Genomic DNA, 23,128 nt, shown 5'->3' on the forward strand with positions numbered 1-23,128 from the left:
AAACAAATTAGCAGTAATGAGCATGCAGGCAGTCAGATTATGCAAATTTGGCTCCAAGGCTGCTGTCACCATCTGCCAATAGCAGTATCTGCCTGGGTAAGTTCTAACAACCACTTAAGTGACTACGGATATTTTCTCTGGCCAGCTTTTCTAGTTCCAGCCCAGGATGGGAAGAATCTGGACAAGGACTGAGTTGGCACTCAAAGCATTCAGCTTGGCTAGGTCCACTATGTACTTTTAACCATGAAGAGCTTAATTTTTGGTGAAGAAAAAAAATGATGGCCTAAAAGCATTAAGGACATAAGATAGTATGGCAAGACGTGAAAATGGCCGCAAGGTCCCATAGGGTTTGCCTAGATGATCCCTCATAGAGGAGGGGAGAGACCAGAGAGAACACTAAGCATGTCCTCCCAGCCCTCAGTAGCACCCAGGAGATTCCCACTCCCTCATTTCCTATTTCTGCTCATGATAACATCACGCTCCAAGTTATACAGGCTCCTAATCTTGAGGTCACCTGTGACTTATTCCCCATTTATTCCTCACTGTGGCAGGGGTTCTTAAGCTGGAGTACAGAGGCAACACACATACACACACACACACACACACACACACACACACACACACACACACACACCAAGGACTGATCCATGGACAGATTTTGGGAGGAGGGGACTTGAATGGGAAAAAATATGCCTTTATTTCAATATGACTGGTTTTCTATGAAATCTTGTATATTTTATTTTCTACACTGAAAAGCATTCTTCTGAGGAAGGGTCTGCTAAAAGGGGTTATTCCAGTTCCAAATCCTTCCCATTTTTCCTTTGAAATAGGAGCCTGGTCTTGTTGAAAGAACTTGGGTTGGATAGCCAGACACGTGGGTTCAAGTGCTGAGCTCGACACCTGTAAGGGCAAGGTTTTGCCAAGCCTCAGTTTACCAATCTCTAATATGAAGGGAATATTTGTATTCTTGACTTGCAGGGTTATTGTGAGGAAAACACTTTATAAAACACCAGACAGACAGGACATTTTTGTTGTTGCTTTAAAGAACATTTATCTTCTTCTTCTCCTTCCCCTGCTACCTTAGGAACTCAGAGCGACAACCAGTCCCTGGTTAGCACGCCTCATCAAACCAGCTGTTCTTCCCGTCTTTGATCTCTGCTTCCCCCAAACCACATTCCGAACTGTCCTGATAGGGCTAAGTGGGATGGTTGTGTCCTTGATGCAGACAAAGCAGTTTATGATTTTTACAAATCTTTTCCGCTTTTTATCTTTGAAATAGCCTTGGAATGACTTCAACTGCACGGATGTCTTGCCAAGCTTCCTTTGATCTAGCTTTATCCACCACCACTTCTCATTACGTTATGAGATCACTGATACTGGTCAAAATAATCCATCACCTTGATTCATGAGCCTTACCAGCCAAATTTACATTTTAGCCTGGTGCTGCCTTTCATAAACATCTCTTTTCCATTTGAAAAATAAATCAGATGCTTGCTTCCTAAGGCTCTTCCTGGGCTCTTCTAGTCTCCTAATTGTCACAATTAATTTACTTTAGTTAAACCTTTTACAAAACTTTATAATCTGTGTCAATGTCGTATCTGTTGTCCATTTCCCATTTCTGAGTGGCTGTGAACAAATTTAGAAGAGGTGGTAGGGGAAGATGTTTTATCATTTACTAAAGGCTAGGGGTTAATGATAAAAGCACCTTTTTTTTTTTTTTTAACTAAACCTTTTAAATCAATCACCTCATCTGAGCAAACGATACTGAAAAACTGGAAAATTAAATTAAATGTTTTTTAAGTGTTTTGGGCAAGTTAGCCATCCCTACAGCTGTTCATTTATATTTCAATTATCTGATGGCATTTACAAGACATCATTATTTCAAAGAAACTGCACGTGTGATCACAGACCAGTTCTTGCCCAAGTCCTGAAGTGCTTGACCAGAGAGGTGACAGGCAGCCCCCTTCCGAGGTGAGGAGGCCATGTCTCGTGCATTTGTGCAGACCCAGAAGGCTGTGAAATCAGAATCCAAGCGTCTGCTTTTGTTTCAGGCCATTCCCTGGAGAAGCGGTTCTGGAAGCAGCTCAGACGCCGCTATCTGCTTGTTCAAGCAAAGAGCTTTCCATGTTTAACATGAGCAAAATTTTATCTTGCACAGAAACTGTTTATTTATGGAGAAGAGGAAACATGAATCTGGTGAACTTTGACTAGCTTAAAAAAAAGAACCAAGACAATCATTTGGATAATGACTCTAATACCGGCTTTCTGGTCATCGTTATTGTTACTGTTATTTTAAAAAGGATAAAAAGAACTGTTTGTGGAAGAAAGCCTATCTCTGGACACCATCCCCCTCTGATAGTGGCAAGATCAAAAAGGGGATGGGGGGGTGGGGCTGGAATCATCAGGTAAAACTGAATACTCTCGGGACACCAAGAATTCTAAGTGACTCAGCAGAGGATAAATGCTTTCTTTTCTGATAAGGAGACACTCATCTCAGGATCATTGATGATTTCTGAGTTTTTCTCCTTCATTTCAGGCAGGGACAAGTCTTACAGATTGCAACCCAGCGAGCACACGGGCACCCTGGGGACGGCTCAGAAAGGAGGGGGATGACGCAGACGGGCAGGGGACAGCTCGGCCGAAGAGGTCACTGGTCTGCAAAGTCACAAAGACGAGGTACAGAAAAGGGAGGAGCAAGGGAGCACAGCTATACTGCTGCAGGAGGAGGCCCCCCCTCCCCGCCGTCCTTACCTTGGTGTGTGCGATCAGGAGGCAGTTGGAGTGTTCGTGCTCACAAGCAATTTCGTAGTTGGGGAGCAGGTCCACGAGCTCTTCCACAAAGTGGATCACCTCCTCGTGCCAGGGTACGTTGGCCATGGTCAGGTTGCTGGCTGAGCTTTCTCCGCAGTAGGTCACACCCTATGGAGACATAACAGCAAGGAGGATGAAAGCTGACAACTAACCTCTCCCCTGGACCAGCTCTGGAGGCAACATGAACTGCCTGGGATCTGGAAGAGACATATTCATTTTATATACATTCATTTTATAGACGAGGAATGATAAACGTTGAAGGTCATGTAGCCAGTCAGTGATGGAGCAGGACGAGCATCTACATCTCCCGACTCCTCCCTGGTCCAATGTTCATTGTCCCAGAAAACCATGCTTTCTGTGAGCGGGATATCCGAAGGGTTCCATACCAAAGTTATCCCATTCCTTATTTATATAATACAGAGCATCATTTCAGTAGTTATCACACCTTCAATGCATGCTAAGTTTGTGTAATATTCATATATTGTATTAGGATATACTGTGACATATTTAACATGTATAGAACTGCTTGCCATCTGGAGGAGAGGGTGGAGGGAGGGAGGGGAAAAATTGGAACAGAAGTGAGTGCAAGGGATAATGTTGTAAAAAAAATTACCCTAGTATAGTCAATAAAAAAATTATAATTTAAAAAAAAAATTTGTGTACTACTCAAAGAATTGTGAGTCCTTATTCCATGATACATGGCTTATTAAACATTTCTCAACAAAAATTTCTTATTTATTCTAATTTTATAAAGTCCTATTTGGAGGGGAGGGGACAGAGGTATGGTTTGGGAACAGTTCATTTGATTCTATAAAGGAAACAATGCCTTCTCCCATCTTACAGAAGGAAAAAATTGAGCATGGTTACTGAAAGAGTCTAAATCAGAGACTCTACCTATTTTGTGGAGTCTTATGGAACCAAAAATGTTTTTAATGCATAAAATAAAATGCATGGAATTACAAAGGAAAAAAATTATGTGGAAATAAAGATGTATTTTCTCCCTACTCAAGTTTATGAACTCCTGAAATCTATTCACAGATCCTAATTCTAATGGTCTGTGGTCCCAAGTTAAGAACTTCTGTTTGCAATAAACTATAATATCATAAATGTCACATCACTATAAAGATGAAACTTAATTCTACTGTCAGTACAATTTTTTTCCTTTGGAATTTTCTTAAAGATATGTAGGACCATAGCTCCAGAACAAAAAGGGAACTAAGAAGCTGGTTGGTCTATCCCTCTTATTTTGCAGATGAGGAAACCAAGTCCCAGAGAGACTGGATCAATTCACCGGGGGTCACTCGGGAAGTGTGAAAAATGCAGTTTTAATCCAGGCTTTCTGACTCCTAAAGTCAGTTACTCTTTCTGTACTTCCTCCTTAAATGGTTAATGAGATATGGATTATAAGAAAAATAATAAAAGCCCTAGGAGGGCAGAAGCCATTTTAACTCTGTCTCTGAACCCCAAACAGCTAGTACAAAAGGAGACAGACTTATAGAACATACAGAAGCTCCATGCCTATATAAAAATACTTTTTCAAAAAAAAAAAATCCCTGGACATGGAATACATAAACTAACACAACCAAAAATGAAAGTGATATTTTAACAGACAGGGGAAAAAAATTGCTGTTGGGGTGCCATTCACAAATTGGCTGTCACTGTGCAGTCAGATCACAGATTGTTAAAGCAAAGATTCAAAATTAACATAAAACTGTAAGAATTATGAGGGAAAAAAATATGGCATACAATTAAAACTACTCCAACATGAACTATTTAAATGAGCTGTTGGTGCTGAGAACTGGGACATGGATGAGAACATGGATTATAACAATTTCTCAAGGAAGTTTAGTGGACACAAATCAATTGCCATAATGAGAAGCTCAAAAGAGCCTGAAGACGCCACTGGTGAGCAAACTCCTGAAATCTGTGCTGACCAGGGAGGTAGTGATCAAAGCCAAAGGCAATAATGATTTGGAATACAACCGTGTTTGTGAAATATTACAAGACTGAACATAAGACATCAGTAACTGCCCAACCCACCCACTGACTTTTCCATCTCTCTCAAATGTTTATGATAATAATCTATACATGCACCGAGAGGGTCCTTGAAGAATACGTATGGAAGGAAACAGGCTTCTGCAAACGCCGTTCCATGGCGGATCCCAACTTTACAGTCATGTAACGAACGCGACGGTGCAAAGAATATAAGACTCTATTCTGCTTTCAGTTGCTGACAACAAAAAAGCACTCCATTTGGTAGCACAAATGCCAGCTCACAGGCTTTCTTCTAGTATGATGCAAATGTGAAAACTATAGATTATTCTTTGAAAAAAATGCAGAGAAAATAACTGTATGGGCATGTATACATATATTGTATTTAACACATACTTTAACATATTTAACATGTATTGGTCTACCTGCCATCTGGGGGAGGGGGTGGGGGGAAGGAGGGGAAAAGTTGGAACAAAAGGTTTTTGCAAGGTCAATGCTGAAAAATTACCCATGCATATAACTTGTAAATAAAAACTATAATAAAAAAAAGAAAGAAAGAAATGAATAAACAGCAAGGGATAAGACAGGGAGATACATGCTTGCCAAAGATCCCTGCCACCATTATAGGGGACACCGAGTACAGAGTTCAAAATAAAGATGATCAAGGGCTCCTCCATCTAAATGCTGGAAGGGACCTCAAGGCCACCTAACCTAACTCCTCAGCAGTAAGGTGATGTTGCCCAATGTCACATTCCCAGTTGAGGTCAAAGAAAAGGAGTGAACTTGGTTCTTTGCCTCTAAGATCTGTATTTTTTTTTTTTACAATAGCTTTTTAGTTTCAAAATACATACAAAGAGAGTTTTCAACATTAACCTTGTAAAACTTTGTGTTCCAAATTTTCCTTCTTCTCATCCCTTTCTATCTCCCGACAGCAACTAATCCAATATATGTTAAACACGTGCAATTTTTCTATATGTATTTTGACATTTATCATGCTGCACAAGAAAAATTGGATCAAAAAAGGAAAAAAAAATTGAGAAAGAAAAAAAAAAGCAAGTTAACAAAAAAGGTGAAAATACTATGTTGTGATCCACATTCAATCCCTATAGTCCTTTTTCTGGGGTACAGATGGCTCTATCATAAGAGCATTGAAATTAGCCTGAATCAACTCATTGTTGAAAAGAGCCACTTCCATCACCATTGATCATCACATAATCTTGTTATTGCTGTATACAATGATCTCCTAGTTCTACTCACTTCACTCAGCACCAGTTCATATAAATCTCTCCAGGCCTCTTTGAAATCAGCCTGCTGGTCATTTCTTATTGAACTATAACATTCTATTACATTCATAAACTATAACTTACTCAACCATTCCCCAATTTATGAGCGTCCACTCAGTTTCCAGTTTCGTGCCACTACAAAAAGGGCTGATATGAACATTTTTGCACATATGGATCCTCTTCTCTTTTTTATGATCTCTTTGCAATACAGACTCAGTAGAGACACTGCTGGATCAAAGGGTATGTACAGTTTAATAGCCTTTTGGGCATAGTTTCAATTGCTCTCCAGAATGGTTGGATCAATTCACAACTCCACCAACAATGTGGCAGTGTCCCAGTTTTCCCACTTCCTCACCAATATTTATCATTATCTTCCTCTGTTATCTTAGCCAATCTGAGTGGTGTGTAATGGCAACTCAGAGTTGTCTTAATTTGTATTTCTCTGATCAATAGTGATTTAGAGCACTTTTTTAATATGACTTGAACTGGTTTTAACTTTTTCCTCTGAAAATTGTGTTTATATCCTTTGACCATTTATCAATTGGGGAATGGTCTGTAGTCTCTCTGTATTCTTATCAATTTGAGTCAATTCTCCAAAAAAGCAGAAGAGACCTGGTGGGAGAGATGAGCAGGCTACAAAATATTACAAATGAGGAATCAGAGCAGAAGTAGCATTCGAGGTATTGGCAGAGAAACTGATGACTCCAGAAAAGAGATAGACCAGTCGCATGGGAGAAGAGGCGGTCATAGTCCATGAGCTGAGTTTGTATTGTACAATGTCAAGATGAGGAAAGCCCTGAGAATGATGGGCAGACAAGGAGATTTATGGAGAGCCATGGACAAGGGCTACCCTAAAGTAGCAGGCAGGGAAAGGTCACCAGCTATGTCATTGGAGAGCATAGCCGTATCGGGACCAAGGCGAACACTGGAGAATCCCCCACACCATCAAGGAAACACTTAATGTCAGTGGGAATAAGTTGGAAACAGATCATAGAATTGGGAACAGCTCTACCTTGGGAAGATGAGGACACCAGAAGAAATCCATTCCTGAATTAAGCTTCCCACCCAAAGTATCAACCATAATGTTTCATCTGGCTATGCTTTCCCCCAGCAGACAGTCCCCAAAGCTCACCGTTCCTGGAACTCTCCCCAAAACGCATCCCAAACACTAACACAGGATGAGAGAACTTTCCCATGAAGATACCTTTAGGATCGTTTTGTCCAATGTCCCCATTTTACAGATGAAGGACCTGACGTCCTGAGTAAAAAGCAGTAGGTTCTGTAGCTCCGTCTAGTTTCTTTCCTCCCCACCATGCCCCAACCTCAGCTCTCCCTGAAGTCAGGCCACAGAAAAGGTTCCAGGAGCTCCGGACCCAACTTCCTAAAAATCTACAGCAAGATTCACACCTGCTCTTGCAACTAGCTGGTTTTCAATAGCAATCAAATAATGTCTTGAGTTACAGGCTACACACATACAGAGCAGCAGCCCTGGTAGGAACCTAGAGACAATCAAATTCTCCCCACTGACGCGACTGCTCGTGAGCTCTTTGAACAATCAATGTATTTTAAAGAGAAAAAACAGCTCAATAAAAGAAAAGTGTCAGGTTTACCAATTTCCACATCCAACGTGAACCATTTTGTGATTTGTCGGTGGGCATCTCACCAGCTAACAGGGCAGTGAGTGAGGAGGTAGGTATGGGAGATAGCTCCTGGGATTGGAGACAAAATCGGAAACCAAATGTTAGCTCTGACGCCGTCTAGCTGCGTGACGCCGCACAAGGTACTGGCCCTCTCTATCCTGCGAGCCCCTCTCAGACTCTCCAGACGCTAACGGACATGTCAACAGAAGGTGTTAGTGGAAGGAGTTGGCACACTACTGGAATCCCAAGTTCTTAGTGTATTTCATCAGCCATTTAACGTTGTTCTGAAGCGCTTTTATGGTCGTGATCAAATAAATGAGAAAGTATTTGTAAAAAAAACTTAGCACAGGACTGAGCACAGAGGAAGTACTATATAAATGGCAATTCCTTTTCCTTCTGCCCTTCTCCTCTTCTTACAATTTTGGGGATTCTGATGGCACTAATTTCCTAACAAGGCTGCTCTGGGAAGTCATTTTTAGTGGGAAATTCACTTTCTTTGTTTTCAGATACGGTGGAATTTTCTGGTACAAGTTTTGAGAATGATCTAACATTCCATTTTCTTGACATTCTGTCATTTTTGTCAAGTCTGACTCTTTGCGGCCCCATTTGGGGTTTCCTTGGCAAAGATTCTGGACTGGTTTGCCATTTTCTTCTCCAGCTCATTTTACAGATGGGGAAACTGAGGCAAACAGTGACTTACCCAGAGTCACACAGCTAGCTCAGATACTTATCTGAGGCAGGATTTTTACTCAGGAAAATGAGTCTTCCTGACTCTAGGTAGGCCCCACGCTCTTTACACTATAGCGCCTTCCAGTGGCCCATCTCCTGGAAAACCTGCCCAATGAAATCAGGGAAGAGGCTGTATCTCAGACTGACTGGGAAACTAAATAGAATATAAGGAGAAAAATAAATGCTCTCAGATAAGTTGGAAACCTTAAAGTAGGAGAGAAAAAATTTTAACATGTTATTCAAAATCTTCTTTCTTGTCTCAAAGATTCAAATCAGTTCTACTAAAATTAAATTCTAAGTGATGTCTCTCAACTCTCCCACCGCACAAAAGGTAAAAATCTGGGAGAAATACAAGATGATTGAATCAAGTTTCTTAATTCTTCACTACAAGGAATCAGGATTTTTTTTTTTAACCAATATCAAGGTACATATAGATCTCATATGCAGAAAAAAATAAATGTTAAATAACTCCTTATTTGTGTAAATCACAACTTTAAAAAACTTTAGAGACTTATTGAAACAATAAAGGAAACAAATGGAAATTTCCAAAGTTTTTAGAAAGTTGATTAATTCTCAAGGAACAATGGAAATCAGGTCAGTGGGATGCAGAACACATCGGCTCAACTTTTAAAAGTCAAATTAATTAATTAAACCAATAAAGTCCATAACCAGTGTGTCTGCTAATATATTTCAAAACATTTACTTTAAAACGCATAAAGTCTTTTTCCCTTCTGTCATTTCCCACACCGGTCAAATCCAATTAATGTAAATCCAACGGCACTGTCAAGATGCTTTTCACTGAACTGAAATTCTAGTGGTGATAGCTGCTGCTACTCCACACTCTCAGCACATCCTGAGAAGAAATAAAGGAAATGGGGTTTTAGCCTCCTCCCTCAGGGAATGGAGGTGCAGAGAAAAACTAATGACAAAAAAAAAGTCTCAGAGCAATCTGGTCTCTCTTCCAACAGCCCCATCAGCTGAAATTTATAGACTCACCTAGGTCAATGTCAAACTTAATTACCCGCTTAAAAATACTTCACTCTAAAGGAAAGACACTTTACTGTGATCAGGTTAGGGGTCAGAAGCGTCCAGTCTCGCCCGCATGAGACCTGGTTTCTAATGCCTTCCACCATCTGGCGCCAACCCCACTTTCAGCCTTATCAAATCCTCTTCACTGAAACTTCCTAGAATTGGGTTACTCGCTGCAGTTCCAACATATCTTAATCTTCCTCACCTGTAAATACCCCAGCCGTTGCTCTGGTCCAGGATTTGTGGTAAACCACCTGTTTCTTCCTCTCTCAAACAAAAAAATTAGAAGGGACAAGGGAGATCAACTAGCTCGAGCTCTACGGCACTCATTTTTTAAAACTATTACTGAGCGCCTGCTGTATGCATGAGACAAAAGCTGTCCATCTGTAAAATGGACTGTGTGGCAGAAGATGGACTTATATCTGGATCTCCCTGTATCTAGGCTGGCTCTCTAAGTCCAACAGTGCTAAAAGGTGAAATGCAGGAAAAGAATTGTAAGAGACCAAGCCAGCCAGGGAGGCTCACAGAACAGGAGGCCCATGGAACAGGAGGCCCACAGAGCAGGAGGCCAAGGAGAAGGGCCAAGGAGAGGAGCTGCTTGTCAGTGCTGGAAGGGACCTTGGAAAGGAGTCCACCCAAACCTCTCACTTTAAAAGGCAACTGAGGTCCAAGAGGGGAAGTGGTGGGCCCCAGAGCTACACAAGCAGAAATTAGACCTAGGACTTGCATGGTCTCGTGTCCAGACTCGGGGCTCCTTCTTCTCTACCAACCTATGCCTGGCCTTTAATGCCGGACTGACAAGAGAATCTTTGTAAAGTGTTTATCGGTGTCTGGTACATAGTAGGTGCCACATAAATGCTTATTCTAAAGAGTTTATCCAAGAAGTCTGCCTCCAAGGGACTTCTGAGATCTGAGGATTTCTAAGCATCCCCTCGAGGGTCCCAAGAGCCTGTCCTCCTCCATCTCGCTCTGTAGCACCTGAGCCATAATTACCCTTCCTCTATCTCCTCCATAAAAACCTGGCACATGACATTTCCCAGGTCAGGACCCCTTGGAGAACCACTGAAGAGTGGAGGTGACAAAGTGAAAGAAATAGTCTAGAGAAGAGAATAATGAGAGCAGGAAGAATTCACCGGCGGCACTGTACAGGGCAGTCTGGAATGGGGAGACCAGTACGAGGCAGCAAGAGCCTGAATACGCCACAATTGAGGGTGGAGAGGAGGGGGAGGATGCAAGGGATCAGAGGCCATCAATTCCAACCCCTTCTCTGACAGAAGAGGAAACTGAGCCCCAGAGCGATTCAGGGACTGAGGCAGCATCTGGACCCTGACCTTCAGTCCTCCGAGTCCAATGTCCCATCCACTATTCTCTGTTGCCTCTAATTTCAGATATGTTAGAGACAGAATCTGTAGGACTTAGCAGCTGGTCAGTTCACCAAGAGAATGATGGTTCCTCATGAGACATAACCGAGGAGAGGGAAGGTTGGAAGGAAGGTGAAAAGTTCTAAGAAATCATGTTCCAATAATTTGCACCACAACAGTATCTGCACAGTGTTGCTGGGTCCCATTTAGTTAGAATTATTTGGTTTAAAGAAATGCGAAAGTAAGGCTGTAGTTGATATTCAAAACTCCCCTTCCTTCTGTGGCTCATCCTCTTGTCCGCTACCTACCTGCAAAGGCGCACTGACTACAAAAGCATCATTCGTGAACCTATTTTTAGTTTACCCTCTGTCCAAGTAGGCGGATGCCAAGGCCAAGGTGACCCAAACATTTCAGGAGGTAAGAGATTCCAATTTTGTTTCCTGCTTCAAAAATAACATCACGGTAAAATCTTGCAAATCAGTGTTTCTTAGGGAGGCCTCGGATGAATTAATCCTGAAAAAATCTCGTGGAAGATGGAGAGGTCAATCTAGCTAAACCCAGCGTGGCCTTTCTCTACCTTTATTAAGCAAGCAGAGATGGAAAGGTGTTTTGGTTGGATGGTCTCTGAGTAGCCTATGACAGGGCAATCATCCTAATGCAGGGCAAGACTGGATTTGAGATGAATCCTGGGCTGCCCGGCTTGCACTGATCCAGATGTCTAGCACAGGGGCCGGTTCATTGAAAATGAGCTGGTTTTCAATGCTCTGCTGAAAATAAACCACAGGCTACCATGTTCATTATAACTGAAGAAGAAATAGTCTCCCTTCTAAGCCATCGATTATAAATTCATTAAACCAAGTTCTACATGGAATGATTAAAAAAAAAAAAAAACTGTGAATCAAAATATCTGACCTACAGTGAACAAAAGCAGAGTGGATGGAAAAAAATTAAGTGTGGATTTCATCCCTCCAAGTGGATAGAAAGCTTCAAGGAATGATCTGCTGCTATGTCAGATGCATTGTAATAAAAATGTACTTTTCTTGGATTTAAATATCACTTACAATGACTGAATTATACATAAAAACCTGTAATGCAGGGGGGCTCTGGGAAGGAAGCGATTTGCTCTATCCACTGACAAACTCAAGCCGAGAAGTCTACATGCAGCCGCGCTGCACTGATGACCACTGCTACTTTAAGCGATCTCCTGTAAGGGAACAGCGGCCATCAAGGATGATGGCCAACAGGGTTAATGTGGGAAAGCACAGCTCTGGAAGAGTGGGGGCTCTATACTAAGAGGTCTCCTACAAGTCAAATCACAGCCTGTCGGACATAATAATTACGTGCGGGAAAAGTTTGATGGGACAACTTAGCTATCATGGGGAGACTGAGACGCCCCAGACATTATCATGATAGAGGGAATCGGCTGGTCCTAATTGTTTTTTTTTTGTTTTTTGGGTTTTTTTAAGTCATTTAAGGGAAAACAAATGGGTTCAAGTCAGCATTCTTTAAGCAAGCAAAACTGCCAGTCACGTCTCTAGGAGCCAAAGAAGAAGGCCCGCCTACAAATGCTTTCATGCTGGGTAGGTAGGTCGCTAAAATGGCTAATGCTGTCAACGCATATTTAAGCTAACATACACTAAGGAACTAGAACTTCTTTTAATGGATGAATAGTCAGAAGACCTGAGTTCAAACCTTACCTCAGACTTTTTATGTATCCCTGAGCAAGTCACTCAATCTCTGCCTCAGTTTCCTCAGCTGTAAAATGAAGCTAATACCGTTAACTTCCCAGGACTGTTGCGAGAATCAAATCACTGTGCAAGAGGTAATATATGCAAAGCAATTTACAAACCTGAAAGTCGTCTATAAGGGTCACCTCTGAGTACCAGAATTAGAATGGGCACTTTGCCCACCGTGCGCCCCTGCCTACAGGCCGACACTGGACGAAGAGCCAGCCTGGATTCATCAAGACAAGTCATATTATTTTCATTTGATTTTTTTTCATGGTTCTTTTCTTTGGGTCTATTTCTTCTTTCACAACATGACTAATATGGAAATGTATTTTACATGACAACCCATACAAAACCTCTATCAGCTTGCTCAGCGGGTTAGGAGGGGGAGAGAGTGATAATTTGGAACTCAAAGTTTTTTTAAACATTAATGTTAAAAATTGTCTTTACACATAATTGGGAAAAAATAAAATACTATTTTTTAAAAAGACAAGATACAGACTCACTTATTTTCTTTTATGAGGTTAATAAAGTACTAGATATTATTTACTTGGATGTCAGTGAAGCATTTAACAAAATCTGTCATACTTTTAGACAAGATAGAAAAACAAGGCTAGGCAATAATATAATAATATTTGTTACTGTTGTTTTTTGAAATTGACTGAAGGATCACTCTAAGAGTCTTCAATGTCAATATGGCAAGAGATCTCTAGTGGAGGGTCCCAGGCATCGTGCTTAGCTCTGTGCCAGTTAATATTTTTTAAATAAAGGCAGAAATAGCATGTTTATCAAATTAGAAGATGATTGGAAGAATCAGGACCCAAAGAGATTCTGGTAGCTTAGAGCACTGGGTTGAATCTACCAACGTGAAATTCAATAGGGACAAAAGTAAAGTCATACACTTGGGCTCAAAAAATCATTTTCCAAAAACAAAATGGACAAGAATCTGGAAATTTTGGAGGCCTCACGGAGTCAGCAGGGAAAGTAGAAGGCCAGACAATGAGAGTCTAGACAATTCATGCTCTTTCCGCACCAGCGGAATGTAAATTACTGAAGACAAGGGCAATTTTAATTTTGACTTGGAAGCTCCATCACTCATCATATGAGATCTTAAAGGTTCAATCAAATTCACCTACAAAACATTTATTAAAGTCATACAGTTTTTAAAAAAATCAGGATGATTACATCTATAGCATCTAAGTCAGAGGCAGTTATTGTGAGAATCAAGTGAAATAAGAAAGGACTTGGAAAATTTTAATCTGTTAAACTCAAACAACAAGCAAATCTCAAGGAAGCTATCCATAAAGGGAACTGTTCTATTCACACTTTCCAGTTGGTACGTCTTCCTTCAAATAGGAAACGCAATGTTACAACCTTGTGAATTGCTGGCAAATCACCTTGCTTTCAGGAGATCAAGGTCCAGAGATCATTTTCACTGTCATTGCCTGAGAATAACTCTATTAGGAATTCAGGACTCTGGGCTCCGTCTATTTTATTTGGTATCCTAACTAAAATTGACTATAAAGATCAAGGGCCTCCTGGGATGACCTAAAAAATTGCTTTGCTTCTTGTTCCTAGTCTGATGGAGAAAGAGGGGGCTGACTTCATTATTCTTCCAGTGAAAAAATGCCTAACCCCACACACTTTTTCACAGCACTGAACCACTGGCCCTTGAACAAAAGAAGCTGATCCTCTCTATTAATCTAATCTGAAATTCCTGCAGAATAGTTAGCATTTTTCAGCCACTCAGAAGACTAGAAATCAGCTGAAAAACAAGTTTTCCAATATCTCTATGAATTAGAATTAGTTTTGATAAAGACCTGAGGAATATAAGCTTTGCCTCTGAAATGAGATCTCTCTGAAAGGAATACACACACACACACACACACACACACACACACACACACACAAACAAACATATATAAAGCACCTACTATGTGTTAAGCATTGGGGATGCCAAGAGTGACAACATAGTCTCTGCTCTCAAGGAGTTAACAATTTAATAGGGAAGACAACATGCAAATAAATCTATACAAAGCAAGCTATGTACAAGATAAATAGGAAGGAAGGGATAGAAGGAAATTATTCAAATTAAGAGGGCTGGGCTAGATTTTCTGTAAAAGATGGGATTTTAGTTGGAATTTAACAGAAGTCAGAGAGGTCAGAAATCAGACTGGAGAGAGGAGAGCATTGAGGAAATGAGGGACAGCTCGAGAAAATGCCCAGGGCCAAGAGTGTGACCAAGAAGCCAGCATCACTGAATCAAGAGCTCATGTTGGAGATCAAGGTGGGAAAAGACTGGATGTGGGCTAGGAAGGACTTTTAAGGCCCAACAGAGCATTTTATAATTCATCTTGGAGGCAATGGAGTCACCACTGGAGTTTACTGAGAAGGTGACACTAGGGCTTTAGGAAAATCATTTTAGTGGTCAAAGGAAGGATGAGTTGGAGCAGGGAGAGATCTGGGATAAGAAGACTCTCCAGCAGGCCTTGAGATCATGAGGAAATGAGGGTCTGTAACAGGGGATGACACTGTCAGAGGGATGCCAAGGTGAAATCAGCAGGCAGTGGGACTTGGGGAGTAGACGATGAAGAATCCTGGGTAACTCCTAGCCTGAAAGAACTGAAGTCTATAGTAAATTATGATGAGGGCGGACTTGGGGAATGACAATGAGCTCATTTTTGACTTACTTAGTTTAAGACCTCCAAAATGACTTAACATGGAAATGTTTTACATAATTATACATGTATAACTTACATCTGATTGCTTATCATCTCAGGAAGGGAAGAGGGAAGGAAGGGTAGAAATTGGAACTCAAAACTTTAAATAAAAATGTAAAAAATAATTGGGGAGAAAAGAATGGATATTTAAAAAGTATATCTCTTTGCCATCCAGTTGGAGATGTCTAAAAGGCAGTTGGACACACACAGAGAGAAATACCACTGATTATACTCTCCGGTCAGGTTTTATATAAACTTAACTAAGGGCTCGTGTCCTGTGTTCAACATACAATATGTGAAGCGCCTTTATTCCTTCAAAATCCAGCTCTGGACTAGCTGTGTGAATTTAGACTAGTCCCTCACCTTCTGTTTCCTAAATTGTAAATTTGGGGGAGGGGGAGAGGAATCATAGCCTCTAACTTCCAGGGTTGTGGTGAGAATTGTGATATCTGTAATAGCATAATCTTACCTGTCATTCTTAATCCTACCATCATCATCCTCATGATCACTATTATTATTATTATTATTGGAATACATGGTCCTTGAGGACAAGGACTTCATTTTTGTCTTCCTATCTCCACTTCCTAGCCCAGTCAGGCTCTGACATATAGTAGGTGCTTTAAAAAATTCATGTGACTTGAGCAAATGAAGGAGAGTAAGAAACAATAGGCCTGCAAGGTAAGCTGGAGCCGGATGATGAAAAGTTAAGCCAAGGAGTTTGCATTTTATCCTAGAAACAAAATGAGCTAAAGAATCAGTCGATCCACCAGAACTCGCCGGTGGCACCATGGCTGGCTATCAGCAGACCCTGCCCAGCGGAGGCTCGGATAAGCTGGCCCTTCAGTCTGATAGCAGAGGGGTGTATGGGCCAAAGTGGCCTGGAGAGCCCAGTCGGGACAATAGGCCGGATGAAAGGGGGGACACCGCAAGCAGAAGAGAGGAGATGCAGGGGATGCTGGGGAGGCAGGACCTGCCCCTGGGGGAGCAGGCCGGACCATTCCACAGACACTTGTCTGCTCCCATCCCACCGCTGTCTCACCTCCTCACCACTGGATTGAGGAATTACATCAGAACCGTGTCCCCAAGCAGCAGGTCAATGGTCAATCTCTTGGAACTCTGATTGTGAAGGGCAGGAACCAGAGAAGGCTCCAGGATGCGGGAATGGCTCTTGGGACTCGTGTCCATAAATGCTGTATTCCCAGTCCAATGGGATGCGAGGACACACAGCTGGGGGGCTCGAAGTAAGTGCTGTCAGTGGGACTGATTCGCAGCTTTTCTCTGAGCCAATAACCAGTACGTTTTCTTTCCCCAATCACGAGGCTTTTTGAACTTCATGAAATCCAAAACTTTGGGGTTCCCCTAAAACAATCTAAAGTCCATGAATCACTTGGGATCCATGGCTAAATTTGGGGGAGTCCATGACCTTGAATGGGGGAAAAATTACTTTGTTTTTATAGAATTAGTTTCCTTTGTATTTGATTTTATGCCATTAAAGACAGAATTCTGAGAGAAGGGGGTCTGCCAAAGGAGTCCAGGAAAATAAAAGGCTTAGAAAGTCTCACCCTAAACAGTGGCTTCCCTCTGAACAAGTGAACCATGTCAGTACTAAGAGCCTCATGTTTAGGGGTCTGTCCAAAAGAAACACTGGATTCACAGCCACAAACATTTGCAAAAACCCTTGGGCCATTCTACATTGGCTCGAGTAACTGCTCTGGGTAGGTGTACCTCAACTCCACAGGGGGGAGGGAAGGAAAGTAAGGGGTAAAGAAGGAGGGGGAAGGAAAGGACAGCGGGGGAGGTTTGAGGGGAAGGGCCTTCTTTGGAAAATGTACAAACAGGAAGGAAGGTGGTGAGGTGAAACTGCAGACTCTTGGGGGGCTGTACCATGTGACTCTGGGAGTTGAAATCTTGCCTGCCCTCCCCACTGGGAGCGGTCAGTGCCGACCCACCAGCTGCCCCTCTGTGTCTGTTCGCTTCTTGCTGAGTAAGGTTATTCTCCTTTCTCTGATTTCACTCCAAGGAGCCTTCTGTCTAGTTAAATAAATGACTAGAAGCAAAAAGGAAATAATTCTTTGTCAAATCCTTGGGAGAAGGCTGGATTTTTAGGTTCAGCTCACCAGAGAACTAGAAAACTTCGCGTTTATTTGCCAACTTCATGGCTCTCCTCGGGACAGATGCTTTATTGAAAGGCTAGACACACTGACCGCTCACTGAGGTTTGCCTCCTGCCTCCCCCCGTTTCTCAATTAGGTATAAAATTCAGCTCCTAATTAGACCTGGGGACTGAGGAAGGATGAGCTGATGATGAATGGCCCTCCAGCTTCCACCCGGGGTGACCGGGATGCCCCAAAAGGCAGAGGACGGGGCTTGGGGCAGGACCCAGAGTTCTGTTCTGCACCCACTGGACGTCCAGTTAGCGTGTGAAGCAGCAGCCGGCAGGACCGAGGCTCAGGAGAGACAAGAAGTCCTGGGCATGAGGAGGGACCTGAAGACACACCAAGGGATAATAGGGAGGAGGATGAGAAGGGAGCTGAACATAAACCTCAGAGGGGAGCGGCAAGCGATGGCGGCCAAGGGAGAGGATCAGTAGAATCACATGCAGCCAAGAAGGGGAATGGTGGGAAGGCCACCTAAGAAAAGTGCTAGCCCTAGTGCAAACAGATCCAGCTGAGGGAGGAAGGTGGGCTCCGGGCTGCAAAGGGCAAGGAATGGGAGCACCGCAATGGAAGCCATATACAAATGGCCCTCAATGAGAGATTCATTCTATGTTCATTGTTTCTAAAACTCCCTGAAACATTTCATTAAATATTATTTTGGATATTTGTCCAGGAAATCTCTGTCCCATCACTGATTATCATCTCCCTGGACAATAATAAAATTGTTTAAATGTATTAAGAATAGGTTCATTCTGCAATAAAAATAAAAACAATGATAATAAGGAGAGCTACTGTTTGCTAAAATGTGACGAGATTAAGCCCTAGGTCATCCTAGCAGAGGTCAGAGGTGAAGGACAGTGATTGTCCCAATACACACTCACTCATTCTAAAGAAAGTTCCCCCACCCTAGAGGGAAGAGATTCTCGGGAGAGACAGCCCCTGCCTGAAATAACAGACAGGTGGTGTCGAAATATTGGCTTGGAATTGTAAATCTGCTGTTTGGAATTCAGAACCTCCTCTTCCCATACAAACTACATAATTTACTGTGGCTTAGCTCCCCTGCTAGTCCACAAAGGCCTATTTAACCCATAATGTAGTCAAAATATTGTACACATACAACCACCACCAAAAAAATACAATGGAAACAGCTGTAAAACTTATAATTAAACAAAACCAATAAAAATTGCTTGAAAAATATTTTATCTTGAGTGCTAGTGCTTGAGAAAAATCTGCAGACACTTTGATGGAGCTTCTAGGCCTTTGGGTGGGGCGAGCTCTGTAAGTCAATGAGGCTATTTCTTTTATGTCAAAGCTATTTTTCTTGTCTTTGACCAAGGTCTGTCCCTGGAATGATTTGCCTGTCATCAGCTACGGTTGTGGTTTACTTGGGCTTCTAAATAAAATCTTTAAAAATACAAAGATAATTAAAAAGAGGGAAGAAAAGCAGGGAGAGAGTGGAAGGACAGACAAGAATTTTAAGTGACAGGTCAAAAGTGAGAAGAGAAACAAGCTAAAAGCAGGAGTTTGAATAAGGAGGCTGGAGACAGAAAAATCCCAGGCTCTGAAAGCAGACGGCCCGGGCTGGGGTTCCACCTTGCCCCTGACACTACTGCCTGACCTTTGGTTCTCTGGGCCGGAGTTTTCTCATCGGCTCCACCCAACACTGGGGCTGGCCGACTCTGAAGGTCCCTTCTGGCTCCAGACTGAGGGTGCTCTGGCCTCATCTTCCTGAGCCAGGAACTGGCTCGATTCTCCCATCTGGCCACCAAGAAAAGTCCAAATCCTCCAGAGCAACCTTCGATGTCCCCCACCATTCCCCTTCATCACTCCATGATGGAGCCCAAACCCAGACCATCTATCCATTTGTGTCTCTGCTCCACATAAGCACATTTTCCATCTCCACCTGCAGAATTCTGGGTCCGCTCCTACATCTTCTCATCCACGAAGCTTTGCTTCTTCTCACCTCGCTCTCCCCGACTCTGACTCCAGTCTAGAAGTGAGCTTTATCTCCTCAGAACCTCTGGCATTTACTTTACTTTTCCTGGGCAGCCATTCTATCAGCTTGCTCTTGTACCTGAGTATTTTTAAGGTAAACAGTTTCGTGGGCTAACTATGTGCCAGGCATTTGATCCTCACAAAAGCCCTGCCGAGGAAGGTGTTGCTATTATCCCCATTTTACAGATGAGGAAACTGAGGCTGTGAGCGGTAAAAGACTTTTCCAGCTTCACCCAGTTAGTTAGTGCTTGAGGCTGTATTCTTGCTGAGGCTTACTGTACCAGGGCACCTGGCTGGCCTCCCTCACCTTCCCATACCATGAATGCTCCAAGGGCAAGGACTATGTCTTATTTGTGTCCCCCAGTGTCCAGCCCAATGCCCTGTACATCATTCAGGGGCTATAGCTGGACACCTTTTCTAAACCTCTTATGTTACAGATAAGTAAACTGAGGCCCAGAGAAATTGAGTGACCTTGCCAAGATCACACAAGGACTAGGAGCCGATCAGGACCCTTCCCACCCATTTTGGTCCTTTCCACAACAGCAGGACATCCTCTTGGCACTCTCTACCTGTTCGCCTGCATGAGAGATGGAGGGCGTGTTCTCACCTGCAGCCTTCCTGTGCTCACTGTGGTTCTGTGGAGTGACTTTGCTGCCCACAAAGCAGCCCTGGGGACTGGAAGCTACTGGAGATGCCTCTGGAAGGAGTTAGTTAAGATTCAAGAGATGAACTTTTATTACTTTTCATGCCAGCTTTCCTTTTTTTGATACACTCCATTTGAAAGTCAAATAAAAAACTGCTTGTGTTTATTATGAATACAAACGGACAGCCTACAGTGCAGAAAACAGCTCCCACAGCATCACTCCAAAGAGCCGAACGCCGGGAAGGCTTACTCAAAACTGCGGAACAACTCGGAGCCCAGTCGTTCGAGCGGAAAGAAAAATCGCCATTTTCATGACTCATCTCCCCTCCCCGGCCCACTCCACACAGCTTCTCCATTCGCTTCAACTTCCAGCTCGGGATAATTCGGCTCTTTATATGAGAGGACTCCGAAATCCTTCGTCGAATTTTAAAAATTCTCCAGGCCTTTCAAAATACCAACTAATTTCCTCAACTATCTTGAGGATAATGCAGGGACCTTGTCCCTCACTTAGATTTGCCTCCCCAGAGCTTAGCACAATGCCTAGCACATAAGTGCTTAATTAACGCTTCATTCATCTATCCTATTTGATATCTATAATATCTAAGCTAGCTCTATGCTACTGGGTTATCTGTCTATACTTACCATCCATATAACTCTGTTATCTGTCTATAATATGTATACAGCTATTTGTGTTATCTAGCCACGTAGCTGTTATTTGTCTATAAGTCTCTATAGTCATTTACGTTATCTGAATAACTACCTAGATACATAATTATGTTATCTGATCTATGCTCTCTGCTACATTATCTGTCTACACTATCTATATAGCTATCTATATTAGCTGTTATTTATCTATAATATCTATACAGCTATTTGTGTTATCTAGCTATATATCTCTTATCTGTCTATAATGTCTAAATAGCTATTTGTGGTATCTGTCTATATTATCTAATTACATATATATATATATATATATATATATATATATATATATATATATAAACATCGTAACTATGTTATCTGATCTATGCTCTCTGCTACTTTATGTCTACACTATTTCTATAGCTATCTATGTTCTCTGTCTATAATATCCATATAGCTATTTGTGGTATCTGTCTATACTATCTAGTTACACAACTACATTATCTGATCTCTGCTCTCTCTGTTACATTATCTGTCTACACTATCTATATGGCTATCTATGTTATCTACACCTGTGCCATCTGTCTATATAACATCTACACTGACAGCTATAATATCTATGGCTTCTATGTCATCTGTCGCTACCAGCTAGCAGACTATCCTAGCTAGTCTGAAAAATCTCTAAGCCTGTTTTTTTCTGTCAAGTAAATCTGAACCGATGAAAAATCCCGATAATAAACCTCCTCCAAATTCCCTTACCTTCCACATTTCTCACTTGCTCTAATTTACAAGCCTGCAAACGTCTACCCAACACAGGGAAGTGCCATTTTTTTCCCTGCAGACACTTGACTTTTTTATGCCCTCCTCTATCCCATCAGTGCAAAAGGAAGAAATGCTATTTTCCCAGCTTAGCCAACTCTCCCCTCGTCGCCACAGCCCAGGCGCTGCCCCGGAGGCCCCGCCTCCCTTTACTGTGCAGTAACTGAGGCTGTTCACCACCAAGTTTTCCCTCTGTGCATAGAACCAACAATAGCTTAACCACCAGCTACCGTCCTATGTTTTGTTGGCTCACTGTACGTGTGTTTTTAACTGTGGTGATCACCATTTTCCCCAATAGGTCTGAATCTTTTTTTCCTATAGAATCCCAATTTTAAATCTCTCCTCACGCGTACATTTATTTCTAGCTTTTACGTTCTTCAGTCACCTATTTCCAAATGGCACGTTTGTCTTCAATATCCAAGTGGAAGACTTCACCTGCCCTGGGCCTTTGGAACAGACAAGTGAACCCACCCTATTATTAGAGCCGCTCACAGCAGCAAAACCAAAAAAGGTTTGCAAAAGGTTCTTGGTAATGCTAATGAATACAGTTATATTGCCAAGGAAAAGGAACCGGGAGTTTTCTCCAAATCAGATCTTTTAAAAAGATGAAAACAAATTCCGAGGATTTAATTAATTCTGAGCCTGATCTTTGGCTCCTCAGCACGAAGAGCCCCAGGCCTCTCGGCCTGACAGTTTGCACCCCTAAAACACCTTCAAACTAAGAGCTGTTTAACTTGGGGGCCACTTTGATCTTTGACTCTTCAGTTTCTGCCAAGAACCTCCACTGGATTGCTGAACTGTCTGATCAAACCGTTTCGCAATAGTCATAATTAAGCTTTGAAATAATGCAAGTGTCCCTTGAGCCTGACATCTGCTACCAGACAGACCCCAGTGACAATCCAAGACTGAAGTCTCCTCAGATTCTTCTGTTTTCAAGCTCTAAAGTCACTCTGTGGGCTCTGTCTCATCTGCAGAGGGAAGGACTGGGGGGCGATTGAGGGGAGGGGAGGAAGGCGATCCCTCAGGTCCGACGACTCTCTGAACATAAGGCACCATTTCTCCCAGGAGTCCACTGTTCACGGTCATAAACCAGAAACACGGCTTTATTCTCAGAGATGAGAAAATATCCTGCATCTTCACACAACCCCCACAAAGCCCTGAACAACCCAGAATGAAAGGGAATGGAGGCAAACCCCCCGGGCCACTGCATGTCTCAGGCTTGGAAGTCAGGGGCCTCCTCGGCCCAGAGCTCTGGCTAGGTCACTTAACTCCCTGGGAGAGGAGGGAGCCGGGCTGGCTGGTCTCCAAGGTCCCCACCAGCTCTGGATCCAGCAGCCGGGCTGGCCCTCGGAGGGGACACAGAGAGGCAGGATGAGGGCTCCAGTCTGCAGAGGGAGAGACAGGGCCCAGGGCCGAGCAGCCACACAGCAGGATAAGTGCAGGAGGCTGAGAGGAAGAGCCAGGCCGGCCAGGGCCTGCAGGGGGGCCTCCACTCCTGGCTGAGGGAGGGTCCCACTGGTCAGCAGCACGAGCTGAGACCAAGCCATGCACCGAAGCCCAAGCGAGTCCTGGCGACAGCACC

At 42.7% G+C, this 23,128-nt stretch overlaps 1 protein-coding gene across 1 annotated transcript in view; it reads right to left on the reverse strand.

Moving 5' to 3' along the window:
- Window positions 1-23,128, reverse strand: part of LOC127558739 (S-adenosyl-L-methionine-dependent tRNA 4-demethylwyosine synthase TYW1-like) — a 214,641-nt gene that overhangs the window by 12,722 nt on the left and 178,791 nt on the right. Inside the window, exon 15 of the mRNA XM_051992012.1 lies at window positions 2,752-2,919. Within this exon, the coding sequence (XP_051847972.1) occupies window positions 2,752-2,919 (168 nt within the window). The remainder of the gene's footprint in view (window positions 1-2,751; window positions 2,920-23,128) is intronic.

The sequence above is a fragment of the Antechinus flavipes genome, chromosome 4, assembly GCF_016432865.1.
Source record: "Antechinus flavipes isolate AdamAnt ecotype Samford, QLD, Australia chromosome 4, AdamAnt_v2, whole genome shotgun sequence".
Taxonomy (NCBI): Eukaryota; Metazoa; Chordata; class Mammalia; order Dasyuromorphia; family Dasyuridae; genus Antechinus; species Antechinus flavipes.